Below are 19,228 nucleotides of genomic sequence, written 5' to 3'. Positions count from 1 at the left end.
CTGTTAAGACGAAAGGATTTGATCAAGCTTTACATAACAACACAGAAGTTAAATCCAGCAAAGAGAGTTCTTTTTATCTGTACTGCTCAGACAGCTAAGAGGGGGGGAAAAAGAGAGAGAAGGAAAAAAAAAGGTAATGAACTTGGCTATGTAAAACAAAATAAGGAATTCAATTATTTCTCTTATTGCCACTTCGTCTTTCCAGTGAGAGTCTTTTAAAGAACTCAGATTTATTCTCCAATAAAGTTCCTGAGGGAGAAGGCTCTAACTTTCCCCTAAACCAGAAGTGTGGAACTTCCTATGGTTTTTTTTCAAATCTGAGAAATGTTTCTTTTTCATCCCTACCATGTATTTATGAAGACAATACAGTTCACTGATGCATGGTATTTGGCAGAGCATGGTATTTACCATTGTCCTCTCTGAGCTTAGTCTAACCAACCATTTTTTGGGTTACAGATCCCTGTCTCTGAAGCTTTTGGTGATTTTGATGTTATCTTATGACACACAAGCATATAATCACGTAGCACATGTGTTATACCAGTACATATGTAAAAATCACTAGGCAGAAAAATAGAGGCAGAACAACAATTTTAGATGCAAAGATCAATCTATGTTCTAGAATATTAATTACATTTCCCCACAGGAACATTTCTGTGCAGAGCAGAGGTAGCACAGTTGCCATCTTGTACCAAAGAATTCAATCTGTGCCCTATCAAAGATCTCAAATCATGTTTCAGCTTCACTTTACCTAATATCACAATTTTATGCTAGTACTAGCACAATCTTTAAAGTATAATGCAAGTATAAAGGATGCTTTAACACAATGATTGTTGTATTGTCTGACAATTATAAGATTTTCAATATCTGAATGAAAGAGGAAGTGGTTAACACTGCCCCCAGCATGGAAAGCACAGCCTGGAGATCTGAGAGCAGAAGGGATGAAGAGCAAGCTTTGACAACTTGCATGCATTGCTGAGCACAGGGCAGGAAGGCAGGAGCAGTCCTCCTCCTCCCAGCTGGAAAGATGCCACAGAACAACTCTTCCATGGTGACAGCACACAAAGGATCGACCACTGCTGGTATCTAAATCTGGTCTTTGCTACTCAGCTATCTCATAACAAAGGAGATTCATCAGAAGCAATAAGGTGAAACTGCTGAAAGATTGAAATTACAGTTACCTAAAAGGCTTTTTAAATTCCAATAAAAAGAATCTTGTTGCTGACTAGTTTGAAAATATTTTATATTGAACATTATGTTTGCTATGCAAGATAATGCTACACAACAAAGAAAGAAATAATTAGAGGCAAGGAAAGATAGAATTAGACAAAGAAAATGAAATATTCACCTTGCTGACATTTAATATGCTGTCTGAAGTAGTTTCTCCTATAATTCTAAAATTAAAATCCTACCTTATGTCCTACTAAAGAGAGATTGGAAAACTGTGGTGAAGGTAAATACAAAACCACTCAACAAACACTGACTCCATCATGGCAAGTATAGTTTGCCTTTGTGATAAACAGTAGCCTACAAGCACGAACCAAAATTAAGTTCTTATGTTATGGCACATACAATACATGAAATCTTTGTAAACTAGGGATGAGAGGAACTTGGAATCCCAAAATCACAGTATATTAGCACACTGTAAAGGTAAGGAACTGGAAGGCAGACATTCTTAACAGAAAGTCTTTCACATTCTGTTTAAACAAAAGCTTCTAATGCCAGAAACAAATTATTGGATTATAAAAGTATAGAAATCTCCAGATTAAGCTTGACATAGCTCATTGCTCCAAATAAACTGGGCATATTGTTTCCACTAGTGTTAATATAAGTCCAGCACACAGTCCATGTTATACTCGAGAATTTCTGGTCTCATTTCCTTGAAAGGAATGAGCAACAAATGAATCTCCTGTATTCAGAACCCCCACTTGTCCCTGAAACTCAAGGTACCTCGGGTGAGTTCTCTGGCAGAATGCAGCATCCACACTCACAGGCACCAAAGGCCCTTCCCACCACAACAATGACTCCATCTCCACTGCCTGCTCACATAGCAGGAGATGAAAACTGTCTGAGGCAATAATCATTCCATTCATAGTCAAGAAAAATGTGTTGAGTAAGAGTCTCTAGTCCTTATTAGAAATTAACGTGGGAGTTTCTAAGTTTGTGTAAGCCAGAAGGGAGTGCAGTGTCCCACACAACCCAGAGATAACAGTTTCACTCATTTTCCACCTCTGCCAAGGACAGTGACATCCATCACTCCTACCAATGTCAGGAGAAGTACCTGGAGAAAATGGTGAGACCCTGAATTAAAACACTTTGTACCTGTGATTCAGCTGGGTGACTTTTCCCAATACAAGTAGTAGCAGATACAGAAATAATACCCTATTTTCCATCTTAATAGTTTTGCACTCAAATGACACATCAGTAGATCAAGAACTGCACTCTAAATATATGCATTCTCTCGCTTATTTATTGACTAACTTATTCCAATACTCATTTATATTAACCAAAAAATGTTGTTCTTTAAATACCTTCTAGATGAAAGTGTTCATCACCAATAGTGTCTCTGTAGCCTTCCCCAGATAAATCCTGTTTAAAACAAAACAAAACAAATTAACTACAAATAACAATATGCACTTATTATTGCTAGAAGTCATTTATAACATGTATGAGAACACAAAGTGTTATCCAGGAAAGGAGCCAATCACCTTATTAGTGGTAGTCAATGTATTTGCTGCTATTTTACAATGCTCTGGACATACTTCTGGACAAAAATTTGGTGATGAATAGACTACACGGGAAAGAAAAAAAAGATCATATTTAAATAATTTTATAAAGTAATACTTAGCCTTTCAATGTTCTTTCAAGCAAGCAAGATTAAAAAATTCCAAATGGAAATGATAAAGGAGAAATAAGCCCTTCACTAGCCACAGAGGAATGTTATCATTCGGTTCCACCAACAAACAGAAAACTTCCGTATGCCAGAGGTCACCCAAGAAAAGCAGATAACAGATTCTGATAAGCTGCCTGAGCCTTCAGTTCTGAAATTAATGAAATTCTGTCAAGCCTAGTATGTCTAGAAAATACAGAAGCAGATGCCATAGATAGGCAGATGAACTTATCTCAGACCCAAAAAACATTTCTCCAGTGGTGCTGAAGAAAGGGCATCAGTGGGATGTGGAGGTAATGTGGAGTTAGAAAGGCTCTGAAGAGCGTTCTTACTCTCTTATTAACAAACCATTCCAGCTCCATCACCCCACCCCAGCTAAACCACAAGCAATGGCAGCTATCCTCATGTCCTGACTGCTCTCAGCCATTCCAAAGCTTTGGCAGCACCACAGCATCACTGACCTTATACTGCAATTCAGCTCCCTGGAGTTTCCCCAGACACTCTCTGCCTCTGATAAAGTTACGGTGACAAAGAAGAATATGAGCCTAAAAAACTGGCATGCTGCACTCACAGCCATTCCAGTTGCATCTGCAAAAACAGGCCAGCAGCACAGAGCCAGAATTCTCAGCATCAACCTGTGGGCTGGAAGTTGACCTTGGAGAGCTTTTAGTACACGATAAGGATAAGGACCTGTGAAAATTAATGTCTGGTTGTATTCATTAGTTTTATTGTTAAGGAATTTGATCATGATAAAGGCAGTTCACCTCTTTCTCTCAAAAAAGCTGGCAGAGGTTCTTCACCTTCCACATGCCCAAATGTTATTCTTTGAGATTAGTTATAACAGAGTAACTAAGCCACAAAAGCGTATCTTAGGAATTATTCAGTATCAATTTCTGCAACAGCATGTTAAAAATTAGATTTCACTAACAACACTGGATACCTAGCCCAGAAAGCCTGAAAATACTGCCTCTTCCCAATCAAATCCCCTGAAGTAAAGTTAGACCTTGCAGGACAAGTGTCTCTGGGAAATGCTGGCAAACTGGCCTGGAATGCTGGGATACAGCACAGCACAATGCTGCTATAAAAGCTGACATTCTGGATTTATCTTTCCAGGTAGAACTTCACAAAAATCTACTTTTGTTCCAGTAAAAAACCTCTATGTTCCTGGGCATTTGCTGATTAACACCAATCATTACCTTAAAAACTATGGAAGGAACAGAGAATGAAAAGAAGACATAAAATGTTGGCATGACGCATCATACTGTTGCAAGAAGATTATTTTTTTAGGACCACCTAGAAGTTAATACACATTTATTTGTTTGATCAAATTCCCTCATGTCACAATTTTCCATGAAGCTGTGAGAGCATACCACTGCCTGCTCCAATAGATAATGGATAAAAATATAGATTTTCTCCAATAGATAAAAGTGACTCTGCTCTCCCACAATGCTAAATATTGAATAATTGTTTCATTTGGGGTTTTCTTGTCTTGGAATTCCCACTCTTCTTGGGGAAAAAAAAAACTATTTTCTGTATTTCTGATCAGCAAATATGCAATGGGTAGGTACTTGTGGTGTATCTCTGAGAATACTACCTAGATAGTAGCTTTCACCTCCTAAAATTTTAGCTAAGCAAGCATTGCATCTGGGTATTAAACACTGCCTGTTAAAATGTCATTAATCTCATGCTCTACAAAACTCACAAATCATTAATTGTTGGGATTTTTATATGTCAAAAGACATCACTTAAAAATAAGCATACATTTGTTGATGAAAAATGCACTATCAAGTATCTCAGAGGAAAATAGTGGAAGACACAGAGTGTAAAACAGCAGAGTGAAGCATTAATATTCATTACACTGGCTTCCTTATTTCCTCACTTTTAATCATTACATGGGTCTTAAGCAAATATGTTTTATATTCCAGTCTAGTTTCACTCCTTCTCTAGCTTCTAGTTATTTAAGTTAAAGTAGTAACTTAATGCAAGCAAATTTCCAGTAAGTGTTTCTGCCTTAAACCAAATTATTATAAATTAGCACATTCTAAAAAGTGTTTTTCATGCTGCTGAACCATAATATAACTCTTAGACAGCACATAAATTGACAATCCAGCCTGAAACTGATGAGAGTATCGTTTGAACATTTAGTGACACGTTTAAGCACACTTCCTCAGCTCCCATTCAAAGGTATTCCTCTGTGGAAGATTCTGACATGTATTATCTTTGATAGACAGTCATGTATCTGAGAAGGGTGTGGGCAACTCTTAAGATTCTACAGGGAAAAAATGCAGGAGACAAAAATATATACTCTCTCATTCATCTTATCATCATTAACTTTTCTGTCAAAAAAAACTGCAAGAGAGTTACCTGAATATTTTTAGCACCACTGGGATAGATGTTGCAACCTGGATAAACACCAGAATGCACCTGTCTGAGAAAAGGTTTCTGGGCACTGTATATGAACTCACACTACAGAAAAGTATAAAAGCTGAGCAAGCATCAGAGAAAACAATTCTGACTGCAGCTCATCCTGCATAATATTCTCCCAGTAACCCACACAAATTGCTTTAGAGTGGATAAAACAGTGCATCTACTCCCAGCAACCCAAATTCATTAAGTGGGCTAGAGTGAAAGAAAAGGGTCAATGGGTAAAACAGAACTTGCAGCTCAAGAAGCTCTCTTGGGAGGCAAACACTACAGCCAGGCAGGAATAGTTCCCACTGGGGACAAGCGTGCTCAGGCACAAGGAGGACACTGGCTCAAGGGGATGAAAAAGGCAGGAACAGCTCTGCACTGGGCCAGGCTCTGCCACAGGGCCCTCAGCACCCACCACAGCAGGAGCAGTGCCCAAGAGCAGCAGCAGCAACATCTGGGTCATAGGCAGCTGTGCATCACTGTCCTGACACAACGCTTTAAATCACAGCACTGCCTGCTCAAACTGCAACACTGAGTCATGAAACAACCAAAACCAGATGTACCCTGTGAAATACTATATCAATGAGGTCAGCGAGCACTTGAAAGAATAAAAAGAAACATTTACACAGAAGGATTATTCCAGCATGCCATGGCTATGGGCTGCTGGACAGGAACCCATCTAGAGTAAGTGTTTCTACTTCACCAGGAGTTTCCCAGATAAAGATGTTGGCTGTTGTTGGCTACCAACAGAGCTCCCAGTGAATGACAAAGATTCAGGCTCAAACATGTGCTTCACAACCCAGAGCAGCTGGCTGCCTGGCCTGCCCAGAAAGGACCTTGTGCCCCATATATCCCATTCTGATAGATGCTGCTGTACTCAGCTCACATTTTAGAGGGTCGGAGTGGACAGTTTATTAGTGCAACTCCCTCAGAAATGTTGCTGAGTATATACATACATGAGGGGAAAAACAACCTCTAAAAGCTCCCACATCCCAGAGTTTCTATTCAGTTGGGTACAAGTCCAGCAATCATCACTCACTTCCCACCTTTCCTGTGCAATCAGACATCAATTAATCCTAACTCGACAGAAATTTTGATTTTTTTTAAACCTCAACTTCAGCCCTAACTGCCCTGTGCAGTCTTCTTCCTGATACAAGTCTCTGGAGACAAAGGCCAGGCACTCACTTCGGGGCTTCCAGCTACCAACTTCCTTCTCACAAGCCCTCCCAAAACGCTGCAATCCAAATACTCACCCTTTATTCTGCCTACATCACCTTTGCTGGCTCCCTTTCTGCTTCCACCTTGAGGTTAAGCTCCTTGACCTCACCTTCCAGGCTGTGCACAGACGTGCTTTTTGTGCTCACATCCCCTGGTCCTGCCTCCTAGTCCCTACATCCACTGTTTGCTCCCACCTTGCTCTCCACTATTACCTCCTCCTTCTCCTGGCTCTGCCTTTCCATGTCACCCCCACAACACCCAGCACATTTATGGCACATGAGAGCCAAAGCTCCTGACAGCAACCTGAGCATGGATTTCAGCAGCCTGTGCCTGACCTAACACGGTGCTCAACACAGTTTTGCTCCAGTGTTAAGGATAGACAGATGCATCCATACATGCAAGAGATATTTCAAAGGAGTACCTTTAAGTGGGTTATCATTATAACAAGCACATTTTTAAAGCCTGGGCCCCCCTACTGCTTGTATTACATCTCAAGTCAATATTGCATTAATTAACATTTTTCTAAAAGGTGTTCCTCTTCTCAAGTAGAAACAAGTTGCTTTACCTCTCTCCCTGTTCAAACACCTTGTTAAAATACCTTGATTTGGCCTTAAGACACTTAATTTTCCACATTTTTGGCAGTAAATATGGACATATTTCCTGCTTAATGAAGTTTTTGTCAAGGAATCATATATACCTTTTTTTTTTTTTTTTTTTTTTGCACAATGACAAATCATCAACCAAAACCCTTTCGTCCCTATTTTTAACCATCTTACTGAAACACGGGTTTTTCTCTCTTTATTCTCATATTGATGCAATAAAGTTTTGGAATGAGCAAAGTTGAAGAAATGCATTTCACAACAGGACTGCAAGGGACAAGATATGTGGTAATTCTAATGTGTTGTGTAGATTTTAAATGGTTTTAAAGTCATTGCCAACAAGAACACTGTGTCACCTATGCACAAACTTCAATTCTTGATAATAGAAAAAACAATCCCAAGAAACAGAGGCTCAAGAGAATGAGGGTGCCCTTTGGCCTGGCAACCAAACCACTGAGGGCCTGTCAGGTGCCAAGTGGCCATTCTGAATGTTCCAGTCTCGCTTGCAGGAAGCAAGTTTCCAAAGTAAGTCCGATTTTCATACAGCAAGTCCTTAGCAGACTGTGAAAATATGAAAACCTCATCTATTGAAGATACTTCAGGAAACCCATCCAAGTCCCACAGCAGTCATCATTGTTTTACTCTATTTTTAGTCTTGTCCAGACTTGAAGAGAAAGAAAAAAAAGACTTTCGAAGCACACTTGATGGAAGGAGCCTTGTTCCCCTTTGGGGAATCTGAAATTTCCCATGGACTAAAACACAGCCATGTGTAACTATGATCAGCTCAATCAGGCTTTGGCACTAGGAAGCCAACTGACACCTCAAATAATGGTGTAATTTCTTTATTACTACTTTATTATTTATTTATCTAATGTAAGTGGAAGCAGATAGTCAGTTATCCTCATGTCATCATTCTTTAAATACAGATTTATAGCTAGGCTTAAAACTTGAAAATTAAATAAATAAGGAAATAAATAAATAAACTGCTTGTAGTCAGACATTTGTGGAGAGGACATTGTATCAGACCAGCAGCTTCCATGTACAGGTACCTATGCAGTCAAATGTACATGAAAGTAGGTATTTATGAACACAATTTTGTGCAATCACTACTTACAGGCAAAAGAGAAGAATGTGCTTTGGGCATGCATCTGGCTCTCTTGGCATTTGGAAATGAAGACTTCATTGTAATACTCTCTTTCAAAAATGTTTGAAGATTCCTCTCATAAGCTTTTTTCAAATAAACCATACACTCCTGTATTACAGTATTCTATTTAGGACAAGAGCCTCCTTTCCTTCTCTGCTCATAATTAATCTATAAACCCAGGGCCCTGCACAGATAAAAGTATCTGTGCCAAGCCTCACTATAATGAAAATTGAAACCAGGTGAATACATGTAAGAATCAAACATATGCCATACATAAAACCACTACAGAGAAATACACATTTATGCCTTGTTTTAAGCCTAGTATTATTCTTCTACAGCATATTTCCCTTTCTCTTCTGCAATCATGAGGTCTTTTTTGAAGTTTGCCATTCTGGATAATTTAATAACAAAGATAATTCACTAGGATGCAACATTCTGTAGAGAATGCATAGACTTCTTCAGCTCACACTCGAGGAAGTCAAGGTGATTGTACTTTTTAGACCCACATTGAAATACACACTGCAACTGCAATAATGTAGATTGGTCAGCAGAAGAAACAAGCTCAACTTCTATAATGCTTTCTTTCTCTGAAATAAGAACCTGTCATTACAGAAGGGTTTTTCTTCCTCTACCATGCACTGAAGCTTCTCTCAGATAAAATTTCTTCATCATATAATCACAGCAGGTAGAGTTCTTAAGAAAACAGACTTTTCCTCTGAGATCTGTGATAGATGATATTGGATAGGTTTAACTGCTGTGGCTTAGGATTTTACTGCCTTTATCTGCCTTGTTGGCCTCTGTGTCCAAATTAAGGTCCTCCTAACAGAGACAGCAAGACACAATGGGTCTTATACCACAGATACCAAAATTCATCCCTTGGGACCTTAGCATAAAGATCACACTGATCTACCAGCTCAAAAATAAAATGGTGAAACACAAATGCCTTCAGTTTGGCTGCCTCTGTTCTCTGGGAGCAGTAACTGCCAGCCATAATAACATGGCAGCACTGTTTGAAATCACACATCTGTATCCACCAATTTGACAGAACTGGCACTCCTGCAGTCTCATCTCACAGAAGTTACCTGTAGAGCAATTCCAGCTGCTGATAAAATACTCTGATAATAAAGACAGGAGGGCAAAAAACAAACAAACAAAACAACAAAACAAAACAAAAAACACTCTTAAACTCAAAGGACCATGGACTATTAAAGGCTTATGAGGCAGAAAACATCCCCAATACCTTCATAACCCTGTTCCAAGCCCTCAAATGGGTACCAGGAGCAGTTCTTGCATCATACACTTTCAAGGACAGCCCATTCACAGGAATATGAACACCAGCCTGATGAGGAAGTGAACATGGACAGCAGATGGACACTTGCACAAAAGCCTTCATGGTGGGCACCTGAATAACAAAGGAAACATGGTACTTCTTGTTCCAGGTTGCTAGCAATATGCAGTTGAACCTCTTTTGCCCAAAACAAGCACATGGACCAGGCCTTCAAACAGGATGAAACACAAGTCCTTTCTTCATATTTGTATTCTGTTTCTTTTCACCAGCCTGTGGAAATCAGGTAGTGACAACAATGAAACATGCTCTTTGCAAGTGTCTTTGTCACATCTACTGTAGTGGGCAAATGAGCATCCTCTTTCAGAGGTCAGTCACTGCAGGCTACCTGCCTGCTCATTTAACTAAATAGAAATACATAGAGAAAAAAAAAAAAGACCAGATATAATACCTTAAAATACTAGGAACTTTAATCCAATGTATGTTAAGACCTGTAGATATTCAGAAGATCAATTTAGGGTACACTTTTATTTAGATTATTCTAGGTCAAGACAGAACATTACTATTTTTATGATGTTTTAATCCCAGATTTTATGGATATTTATGAAATCTTGCTAGGTGTTTGCAAAGTGACATCCTCCATTAACACTATTATTGGAATTCTGTAACTATTAAGGCTTCTAATTTTAAGGTGATAGGCTAAAACATAGGTTTTCAAGGACTTCTGCCAGATAAGAGATCATATAATTGAGAGCAACTGTTAGAACAGATGTACAGAATCAGCAGTTACTTTCCTGCTGAAGGGTCCAGCCATCTTCAACTAAAAAAGAACATCAGTCTTTGAGATTAAATAGAGCTGAAATAAGAAATGACTGCTTTTTGCTATATTTAAATTCACTTTGAAGCTACATCAGAAGAATAAATGAACTCACTCTACAGATTCAGCTATTTACCTTATTTCATTCTAACTACCCTCTAATCTCCTTGCTGATTGGAAAATCAATTGTCCCTAAGATCTTATCTTCAACATAGATTATACTGAGGAACATGTCTAAAGACATGAATGAAAGAGGACAAATCTTCATCCTCCTTCTAGCCTGGAGAAGCTCAATGGCTTCTCTGAATTGCTTATTTTGGGCTTCTTCTCCACAGCAGACAGATGGGCGTAGCTATGTAATAAATCTGATTTTCTGTTCAACTTCCTTTCATGATAGATTTGGTTACCAAGACACTCTGACAGGCTGAAGTGCACTGAGGTGATTGTACCTAGGCATGCACTGGGAAGTAAGCTTGTAGAAAAAGGCTACAGAGCTTGAGGACAGAATAACGTGCTGGTTTAAGATGATCACCAAGTTCAGTGGTCATTAGGGCCTTAACATGCTGCATTGTGAACCTTTCTTGTGAGAATAGCCCGTGTCTTCCTATAAGGCTCAGGTTTTCATACAGCATGAGGGCTTAAAGCTCCCCTAGAATGATAATCAATGCTCCTCTATTATGTTTATAGCTCTAAGGCTTTTCCTGCTAATGGATGACGTGTATTTATGCAGCTGGAGGAAACCTGGATTCAATAACTGCTCCACCACAGACTCACTGTGTGGTGTAGGGTAAATCACTTAAATCTCTCTGTGCCTTCATTTTTCAACTGTAAAGCAGAATTCTTGATGCCCACCTTTGCAAAGAGCTCTGAATCTGCAGGATGAAAACATTCCCTGCTAAATAATATTACCTTGTTAGGAAGCACAGGTGTGTGACCCTGGACACATATGCTAATGCTGAGCCATAAATCTGTCAACGGGAGATGCTGGCAAAACAGATGGTTCACATTCCTTTTTAAACCACCTCTTTGTCCCAAGAGCCCAGGTATGTCAACTAATCATTTTATAACTGGTTGGGGTTTTAATGGGCCAGGAAGTCCCAGCAAAGCACAATGCCATCAACATTAAGGCTAAAAACAAAGCCAACAGGAGGAAAAGACAGACATGGAGGTTTCTTTTCTCCTCTGCGGCCTGGCATGTAGGACAAGCACCATGAGGCTCTGGAGAAAAAAATAAAATAAAAAGCAGAATCTATCTCCACACATTCCTGTAAGCAGTCCAGCATCGGTGACTATGCCTGACTGGTGACTGATGCTGAATACATGAAAGCAGACACAGGTTTTTTAATTACAGGCAATAAAAACCCACAGATGCACATCATTTAAAAACCTGATTTAGATGAACAATTGCATGCTGATTCACAGGAATGTCAGGAGGATTACAAGCAAATAAATAGTTCCCTTCCAAACATTTTCTTTTTAACTCAAGAGTTGCCTCTATTATTAGAAATTCCAATTCCCTATCTCACTTGCTAAAAATTGAGCATATGGCATTTTCCTTGAAAATGTTACTGTAGCAACAGAGGCTGGGGCAGGATTTGAGGTACAGGCTGGGCAGGCAGGAGAGAGTGCTTGGGGTGGTGGGGCAGGGCAAGGCAGCAGGCAGGGCAGGGCAGGCAGAAAGAGCAGGCAGAGCAGGCAGTAAGAACTGGCAATAAGAGCAGGGAATAAGAGCAGGCAGAACAGGCAGTGAGAACAGGCAATAAGAGCAGGCAGTGAGAGCAGGCAGCCACAAGCAGGCAGGGCAGGCAGCTGTGCAGGCCCATCTGCCACGCACATTCCCATAAATGGAATGGCAGGGCCAGCGGGCCCACATCAAAGCATGGAGTTTAGCAGATTTCCCCTTCCCCTCCCCCTGTGTCTTTGAGACGGAGACTTCATACTCCAGAATTTAATATCTTTTTCCTCCCTCCCCCCAACAGCCCCCTTTGTCTGTGTGTCTGTTCTCTAAGAGCTAACAGATGTTGATGCCATATAGTTTCAAAGAAAACTTTTGATGCCCACATAACTCATTACAACTAATATATTCCAAGAATGCTTGTAGCTCAGGAAACACTGGGGTGAAAAAACAGAGGAGAGGGGGCAAATGGCTACACTGAGTAAGCCTTGAGAGAAAATAAATAGTTCACTTCAAAGTCATCAGGGAATTCTTTAACAAGCTCTTTCTTCCGCAAAACACAGAACAAATTCAGCTGAGCCTAGAATTCCCAAAGGAAAAAAATAAGCCCAAACCCCATACAAATGGCAAAGCAGGGAAGCATCTGAGAGGTCGCCCAGCTTGCCCAGTGACAAAGTGCAGCAGTCTCAAGGTTCACTCTTCCCAAGCAACCTGCACCATGCCAGGGCACAAAAGCACCACTGAAAAGCAGAGACTGTCAACAATAACAATAGAGAGAGCCCTAGAAAAAGCTAACCCTGTCCCTTTGCATGGAATGAATGCAGATGGCAACGAGATTGCTCAGTTCATGGGGCACTGTAAATCAGCCTTGAACACATGAGGAGGATGTGTCCTGAATGTCACAACTAAAAATAAGAAACATCCCCTCATTTAACAGAAGCAGGTGATTGCATTTTTCAGGGCAGGCAGGTCTGTGTTCTTAGCTGTTTTCTAGGATCACATGTAGGATACAACCCTCCCATAAATTTTGCTAGCAGGTCTCCTCCTCTCCTCTGCTGCTTCAGCACACAGCTGCATCCTCCCCTCTGTTTGGTGAGAAGCCCCCCAGGAGTCACCAGGGGTTGGTAGGGAGAAGGGCTGAGAAAAGGGGGGAGGGCGAGAATGCGATTACATCAATTTCCACAGCAGGGGGATCAGATTGCATCATTGTACACAACTTGGGGCCCACTCTTTTATCCCTGATGCAGGCAAATTTCCCATTGAAGTCAGTGGGAGACTCGTCTGTGCGGGGACTGCAGAATCACGTGTTCTGTGATCACAGAATTAAAAAGCAGTAGGAAGCCACACCTGGCAGCACCTCTCTCAGTGGTTCTCTGCCCTCCATTGGGATGGATATCAAATCACAACAAACAAAAATATAACATCAATGTTAAATCCCTTCTCCCCTCAAATACAAACTCCTAAAAATCCATCACTGCAGTGCCTGTATAAAAGTCTGTATGAAGTTCCCACCACTGTACTGCAGATTTCATACAAAGCGAGTAACAATGGGAAAGAAAATATCAGGGGGAGGCATACATTGACATCCCTCATCTAACAACTAGAAAGCAAAGAGTTTTAAAGGTCTTAGACAAGCAGGTGTATTCTACTGCTTGTTTTTCTTCCAGGGGTTTAGTTGGAAGAGGAGAAACAAAGCCCTACTGCAGCAGCAACAACCCATGGTCTCTTTCCAAACTGTTCAAATACAAAAGCACAATATGTGAATCATTACTTTTTCACTGCTGCTTGCTTGCAAGCACCAGACTGCATCCACTCACATCTGCATGAAAATTTTCCTTGTAGCAGCTCAATAGTCTCCCCAGTTTAGCTGCTGCTACTCCCGTTCACATCTTCTTTGCAAAATAATTATCCCTCAAACACACCGGTAAACAGTTTAGGAAAACCAGAACTAAAATCCTTTATCAGATTTGTTGAGGATGAAATGTGGTTCCTCGTAAAATGATTCCTTATTATCTCTCCTGCCTCACTGTTTGGGGATAGGTCATTTCCTCTGGGGAGTCACAAGGAAGGCATCCTCAAGCCTTGTGGCTTTGCAAGTTAAATACCATATTACTGAGGTCATCCACCACGTTTCAGAGCATCAGGAAGCTTCAGCAGGAGAGCAGGGAGCAGAGCTGTTCAGGTAACTCAAATCTAGTCTGTGACTGAGTGGGGCCACATCAGGAGAAGACAGAGGATGGCACAGAAATACCACAGAAACACTACTGAGTCCTTAGGGAATCAGGAGATTTGGAATTCTATTCCATGAATTCCAACCCTTACCGAACTCTCAAAATAATGCACCTTTAGGATCTGGGTTCTAGGTTTGTTCAAAACTCCCCACCCTCTCTGGACTGAGGAACTGTTGAACAGTGGGGAGGCTGGGCAGCCCCACCAGGAGCTCTCTCAGCTGTGGGGCTGCCTGGGGGCAGGGGCTTCATTGCCACCAAGATGGGTTCTGAGCCACCAGGGCAGCACTGGGCCAGGAACTGCCTTTGGACTCCACCGTGTGCATTGCCCATGTTCCCCTTTGGTGCTGGCAGTAGAGCAGATCCCACGGAGCTTCTTGCCGTGACCAAGCCCAGGTCCTGGGCAGTGAAAGTGTGCCATTCAGCCCAGGGCTCATGAGGACACAGGTAGCTCAAATCAACCCCCAGTGACAGGGTGTGTGACCCCAGGCACAATGTCATGTGTGATTTCAGACACAGTGAGGGTGCCTGACTAAAGCTGGCCTTGGCATCAGACTCCACACAAAATGGGGGAGGCCAAAGCCAGCGCTGTGACAAGCCAGTCAAACAAGGACACGGGATGCTGTCAAAAGCCATGAGAGCACCATTTCCATGTTCTGAGCACATCAGCAGGGCCAGCACATCCTCAGTGAGCTCCCCTTGGATGGGTACAGCCCCCTTTAGACAGATGGCATAGGAAACACTGCTCTAGCACAGAACACTTGGACAAAAGTGTTGGAATCATTTGGGATCGCAACAGACATTTTCTCTTCCCATAGAGGGTGGGAGAAAGCTGAAAGAGAAACTTTGGGTACTTCAGTTTCATCACTGATCCACAAAGCCCTCAGCATGTGATTGTGACAGAAACTGCATTTTTCACAGTCTCATCAGATTACCATCCTGCCCTTCTTTTTTAAACCAATTTAACTCCATCTTTGTGGCAAGGTTTTGCACTCATTTGCTATGATTTATAACATCTTATTTAAACATAAAGGCCCACAGAAATCCTTTAAAATGTTTTTACAATTTTTAATGTTTTCCATGAGGACCAGACACATTTGGGAGGGGAGGGAGGAAGGATGACAACCCAATTCAGATTACTTGGAGACCAGCAGGGTTGACTGGCTCCATGCACCTAATAAAGGGACAGCAACATTTTAAAATTCACATTTACCCAGAAAAGTTTTACCTAGTCTTATGTAAACACCAGAAAGGCATTAAAGGAAGAAGAAAGTCTCAGCATTTCCAGACAGTTCATTTTGACTTTAGAAAGACTGTTTCAATGCAAACCTGGTGGTGCTTTTAATATGCTCCAGTAAGAAAGGCACGAAAAGAGGAGTGGTGCAAATAATCACGAAAATAAAGGAAAACAACAAGGAGACTTTAATACCCCAAGCTACACTCATTTAAATTTTTTAAATATAAATTCGGGGAAATATTCCATCACAGTCATTACTGGCATCTCGGCCGGCATTATTTTCATGTCAAATACTTTTTAATGCTGCTAATTTTTAATAGATTTTATTTAAAGAATGAAATATAATTAACACAAACAAATCTTTCTCACTAGGCACAACTCTTAATTTCAGTCAGAAAAGTCTGTCAGGCAGCCCAGATTGCATCAACAGCTTCATGAGCTCATGACACACCAGCAGCATAGCACAAACTGTTGCCCAAGCTGTCCTGGCAGGACATGCAAACCTTGATTTTGATCCCAGTTTTGCCCTAGTTTCACATTTCTGTAACAGCAGCAGAACAAAATTAGAGTGGCTGGAAATAAAATTGTGCCTTCACTGGACATTCAAGACCAACTCGTTTCCTAGTCAGTTATAGCATCAATATCGACATCAATGTAAATATTTTAACTTAAATTGAAAACTCTTCAAATTTATTCCACAAGCAAAATATTAAGAACTCTGGCCTAGAGAAAGATAAAAGGAGCCAATCTCCCCTTTAAATTACCAAGCAAGCCTGGTCTTTGACTTCCTTTTCAATGGGAAGTCAAAACGTCTGACTCCAATCAGTTTGTATAAACCAGCTTTTGTTTTTCCTTTTACCCAAATGACTCCACTCTTAAGGATTTATTGTAACTGGATTGCTTTTCTACCCAGCAGGGAGCTGTAGCACTAGCAAAGCTGTTCCACACAGTAGGTTTTCCGCTGATTGAATTTCTAGACTTTCAGCTCTTCGGAAATGTTTGCTCTTGTACAAGCTGTCAGAGGGAAATTGTGTGCAGTCGATTTTGTCTCAGCTAAAGCCAGGCGGGGTTCCATATGCAGCCAGCCAATGTGAAATTGAAAGAAGGAGGATCAATCAAATTGCAAAGGAAAAAAGGTCTCAGCACAAACAAATAAAAAACCCCAAAGAAACAAACCATACAACAAAAAAAGGGCAGAGGAAAGCAGATGAGAATGAAAACCATTCCTGCAAATAGGTGCATTAAAAAGAACCAGCAACCTTTCTTAAAAAGAAAGCTTTTATTTAAAAATCACTAAAATAAGGGCTAGGAGCCATGCGAAGAAGTTGTTCCATTAACCATGCACACAGCCAGCACCATTATACTGCTCCCACTCCAAGCTGCTGTATAATCCCTCATCCCTGGAGCAGCCCAGCCCAGCAGCATGCCCCAGCTGTCAGCAGCACAGGCACAGCACGGGTACCCTGCTGCACGGGCTGCTGGCTCTGTGTCATCAGAGCACACGCTGGGAAGATGCAGGAAGCCACTGGACAGCACCTCAGCTGCCAAGTGTGTCACAGACCATGGAGGGTGATTTAACCAAAAGATTTTTTTAGGCGTCATGTTCTCAGGACCTTACAAAGACACCAAAATCATTTCCACTCCAAGTGGATCATTGCCATGCTCTTGCCACACATAGGGTCTAATGGTGCCAATTGCTGTCTGCACCTAAGGCTTTGTTCTTTGGAAAGACAGTAACTGACAGGGCCAGAAGTGCACACGGGGGCCAACACAACCAAGTAAGTCAGAAGCAACAAGCAGAGATTAGGATATCTGTATTAAAGGTCTCAAAATCTGAGTATAAGCAACACTTGCCCATGGTCTGGTCTGCAATAGCTTGTATTTCTAACTCAACAGCAAGGACAAATTTTGGTTCTAACTGCATTGCAGGGAACAGAAATGCTTTTAGGCATAAGCCAATACTTCCAAATGATATAGAAGCCCAGGAATGTGACAGCATAGGTGAGCATTGGACTGGGAGTCTCTGCCCTGCCAGCAATGGGCAGATAAGCCTCTCAGTATTTAAGGACACCATAACAGAACCAGGAGTGCTTGCACTGTCACCAGGCACATCATTTTGCCTCTCAGCTGAGGCTTGTGCTGTGACAACCCTGTGTTAGAAAAGTTTTGTCACCTGTTTTGTCTTTTAAGACATATTTACATTTAATAGGTCACTCTCTTTTGACATACAGTGGAAATCAAAAAGCCATACAACAGGGTTTTGGTTTTAAATTACTGACTTGACCTTAAAATACTTTTAAGTCCCACTCCCTTGTCCTCCTCTGGACTTACCCTCATGTCTAAGTTCACCAAGTAGCCAGGCAGTACAATATCTGCAAGGACAGTCATTCTACCTTTTAAATATATAAATGGGAGAAAGCAAAAGCTCTTTCTTAGAGCATCCCAAGTGTATGCAACAGTGACTGGTGAAGAGTCTCAGTGATGGTGCAAAAAGGAACCTTCAGTTTACTGTGCACTTTCTCCTCAGAAGACACTACACAGTGAGAGAGGATGACATCCATCATAAAACAAATAATAATAATGAGGATTTTTGCAACCACTCTTCTCCAGTCAGCTGCCTTCCATTAACAGTGGTCTTCTCTCTCAGTTCCTCCCGTTCCTCCCTTTTTTCACCTGTTAAGTGTAGCTCAGTGATTTTCCTGCTGGGAGTCTGTTCAGACATGCTTTCCCAACTCAGCACACTGACAACCTGACATTTGTGCTCCTAATCAACAGTGCACCTCTGCAAAGCCCTGATGATGAAAGGAAATATCCTGGCTCCAAAGTCTTCTAAGGGGCCACGTGCCTGACGAAGGTATTTGCACCACTATTTACACCATATTTAATGAACCTCATTACTGAATCAGTTGTCTGCTCATGTTAGTCACTGAAGAGTCTCCTCATTTTTTCTTTACCTCTTGGGAGGCTACAGTTCCTCTTCAACCATAAAGAAAAATATTGCAAACAGAAAAGAAAGAGGGCAGTGAGCAAGAAATTCCTGATACACAAGAAGGAAGCACAAGGCTGCAAATGACCTGAAACTTTGATCAGTCTGTCCTCCTGATACTATTAAAATTTACTCCAGATGTCCCAGGCACTACAGTTAACAGTGCCTCAGCCCAGAGCTGTAACCATGTATAACGGCTGAACAAAGTATTGCCTTAAGATAAAAATTCACTCATAAATCCCAACAACAGTTATAGAAAGGTTATTGTTCTCCAGCTAGCATACACTGCCATTTTCAACCAAATGAAGATTTTATTCAGACTGACGCAGAATTTAAGAGTCAATACTGCAAATGCACAACCTTCAGTGTTCTATGGGATGATCAGAACAAGGACTGGTTAATTCTTCCCGTGCAGTCTGAGGATGCTCTGACTGCATGACAGACTTTTTACTTCATTATCAATTCTACCAAGTTTTCTATTGCATAATTTGGTTTGAGGGCACGTGGCTGCACAAAGTGTAAAGAATTGCTCTGGAGCTCATAGATATAACTGAAGCAAGGCTGGTCAACAATTGTCCCTAACCAACTGCTCAGTTCCTTAGATCTATTCCACTGCCAGGTACTAAAAACCAGAGAAAAATATCTGAACTATCAAAGCTAGTGTTCTTCACTACAACCAGCCTTAAGCATACCATAGACTTTGTTCTATTTACCTGCTTTGTATGCAAACCTGCCTTGCA

At 41.1% G+C, this 19,228-nt stretch overlaps 1 protein-coding gene across 1 annotated transcript in view; it reads right to left on the bottom strand.

Annotated features, from left to right (window-relative positions):
• The window catches only part of NKD1 (NKD inhibitor of Wnt signaling pathway 1), a 106,327-nt gene that overhangs the window by 36,037 nt on the left and 51,062 nt on the right, over positions 1-19,228 (bottom strand). The window contains exon 4 of the mRNA XM_031505848.3: positions 2,529-2,586. Within this exon, the coding sequence (XP_031361708.1) occupies positions 2,529-2,586 (58 nt within the window). The remainder of the gene's footprint in view (positions 1-2,528; positions 2,587-19,228) is intronic.

Source organism: Lonchura striata, chromosome 11, assembly GCF_050655825.1.
Source record: "Lonchura striata isolate lonStrDom1 chromosome 11, ASM5065582v1, whole genome shotgun sequence".
NCBI classification, from domain to species: Eukaryota; Metazoa; Chordata; class Aves; order Passeriformes; family Estrildidae; genus Lonchura; species Lonchura striata.
The sequence above is the reverse complement of the archived record's forward strand: the minus strand, read 5'-3'. Positions and strand labels throughout refer to the sequence as shown.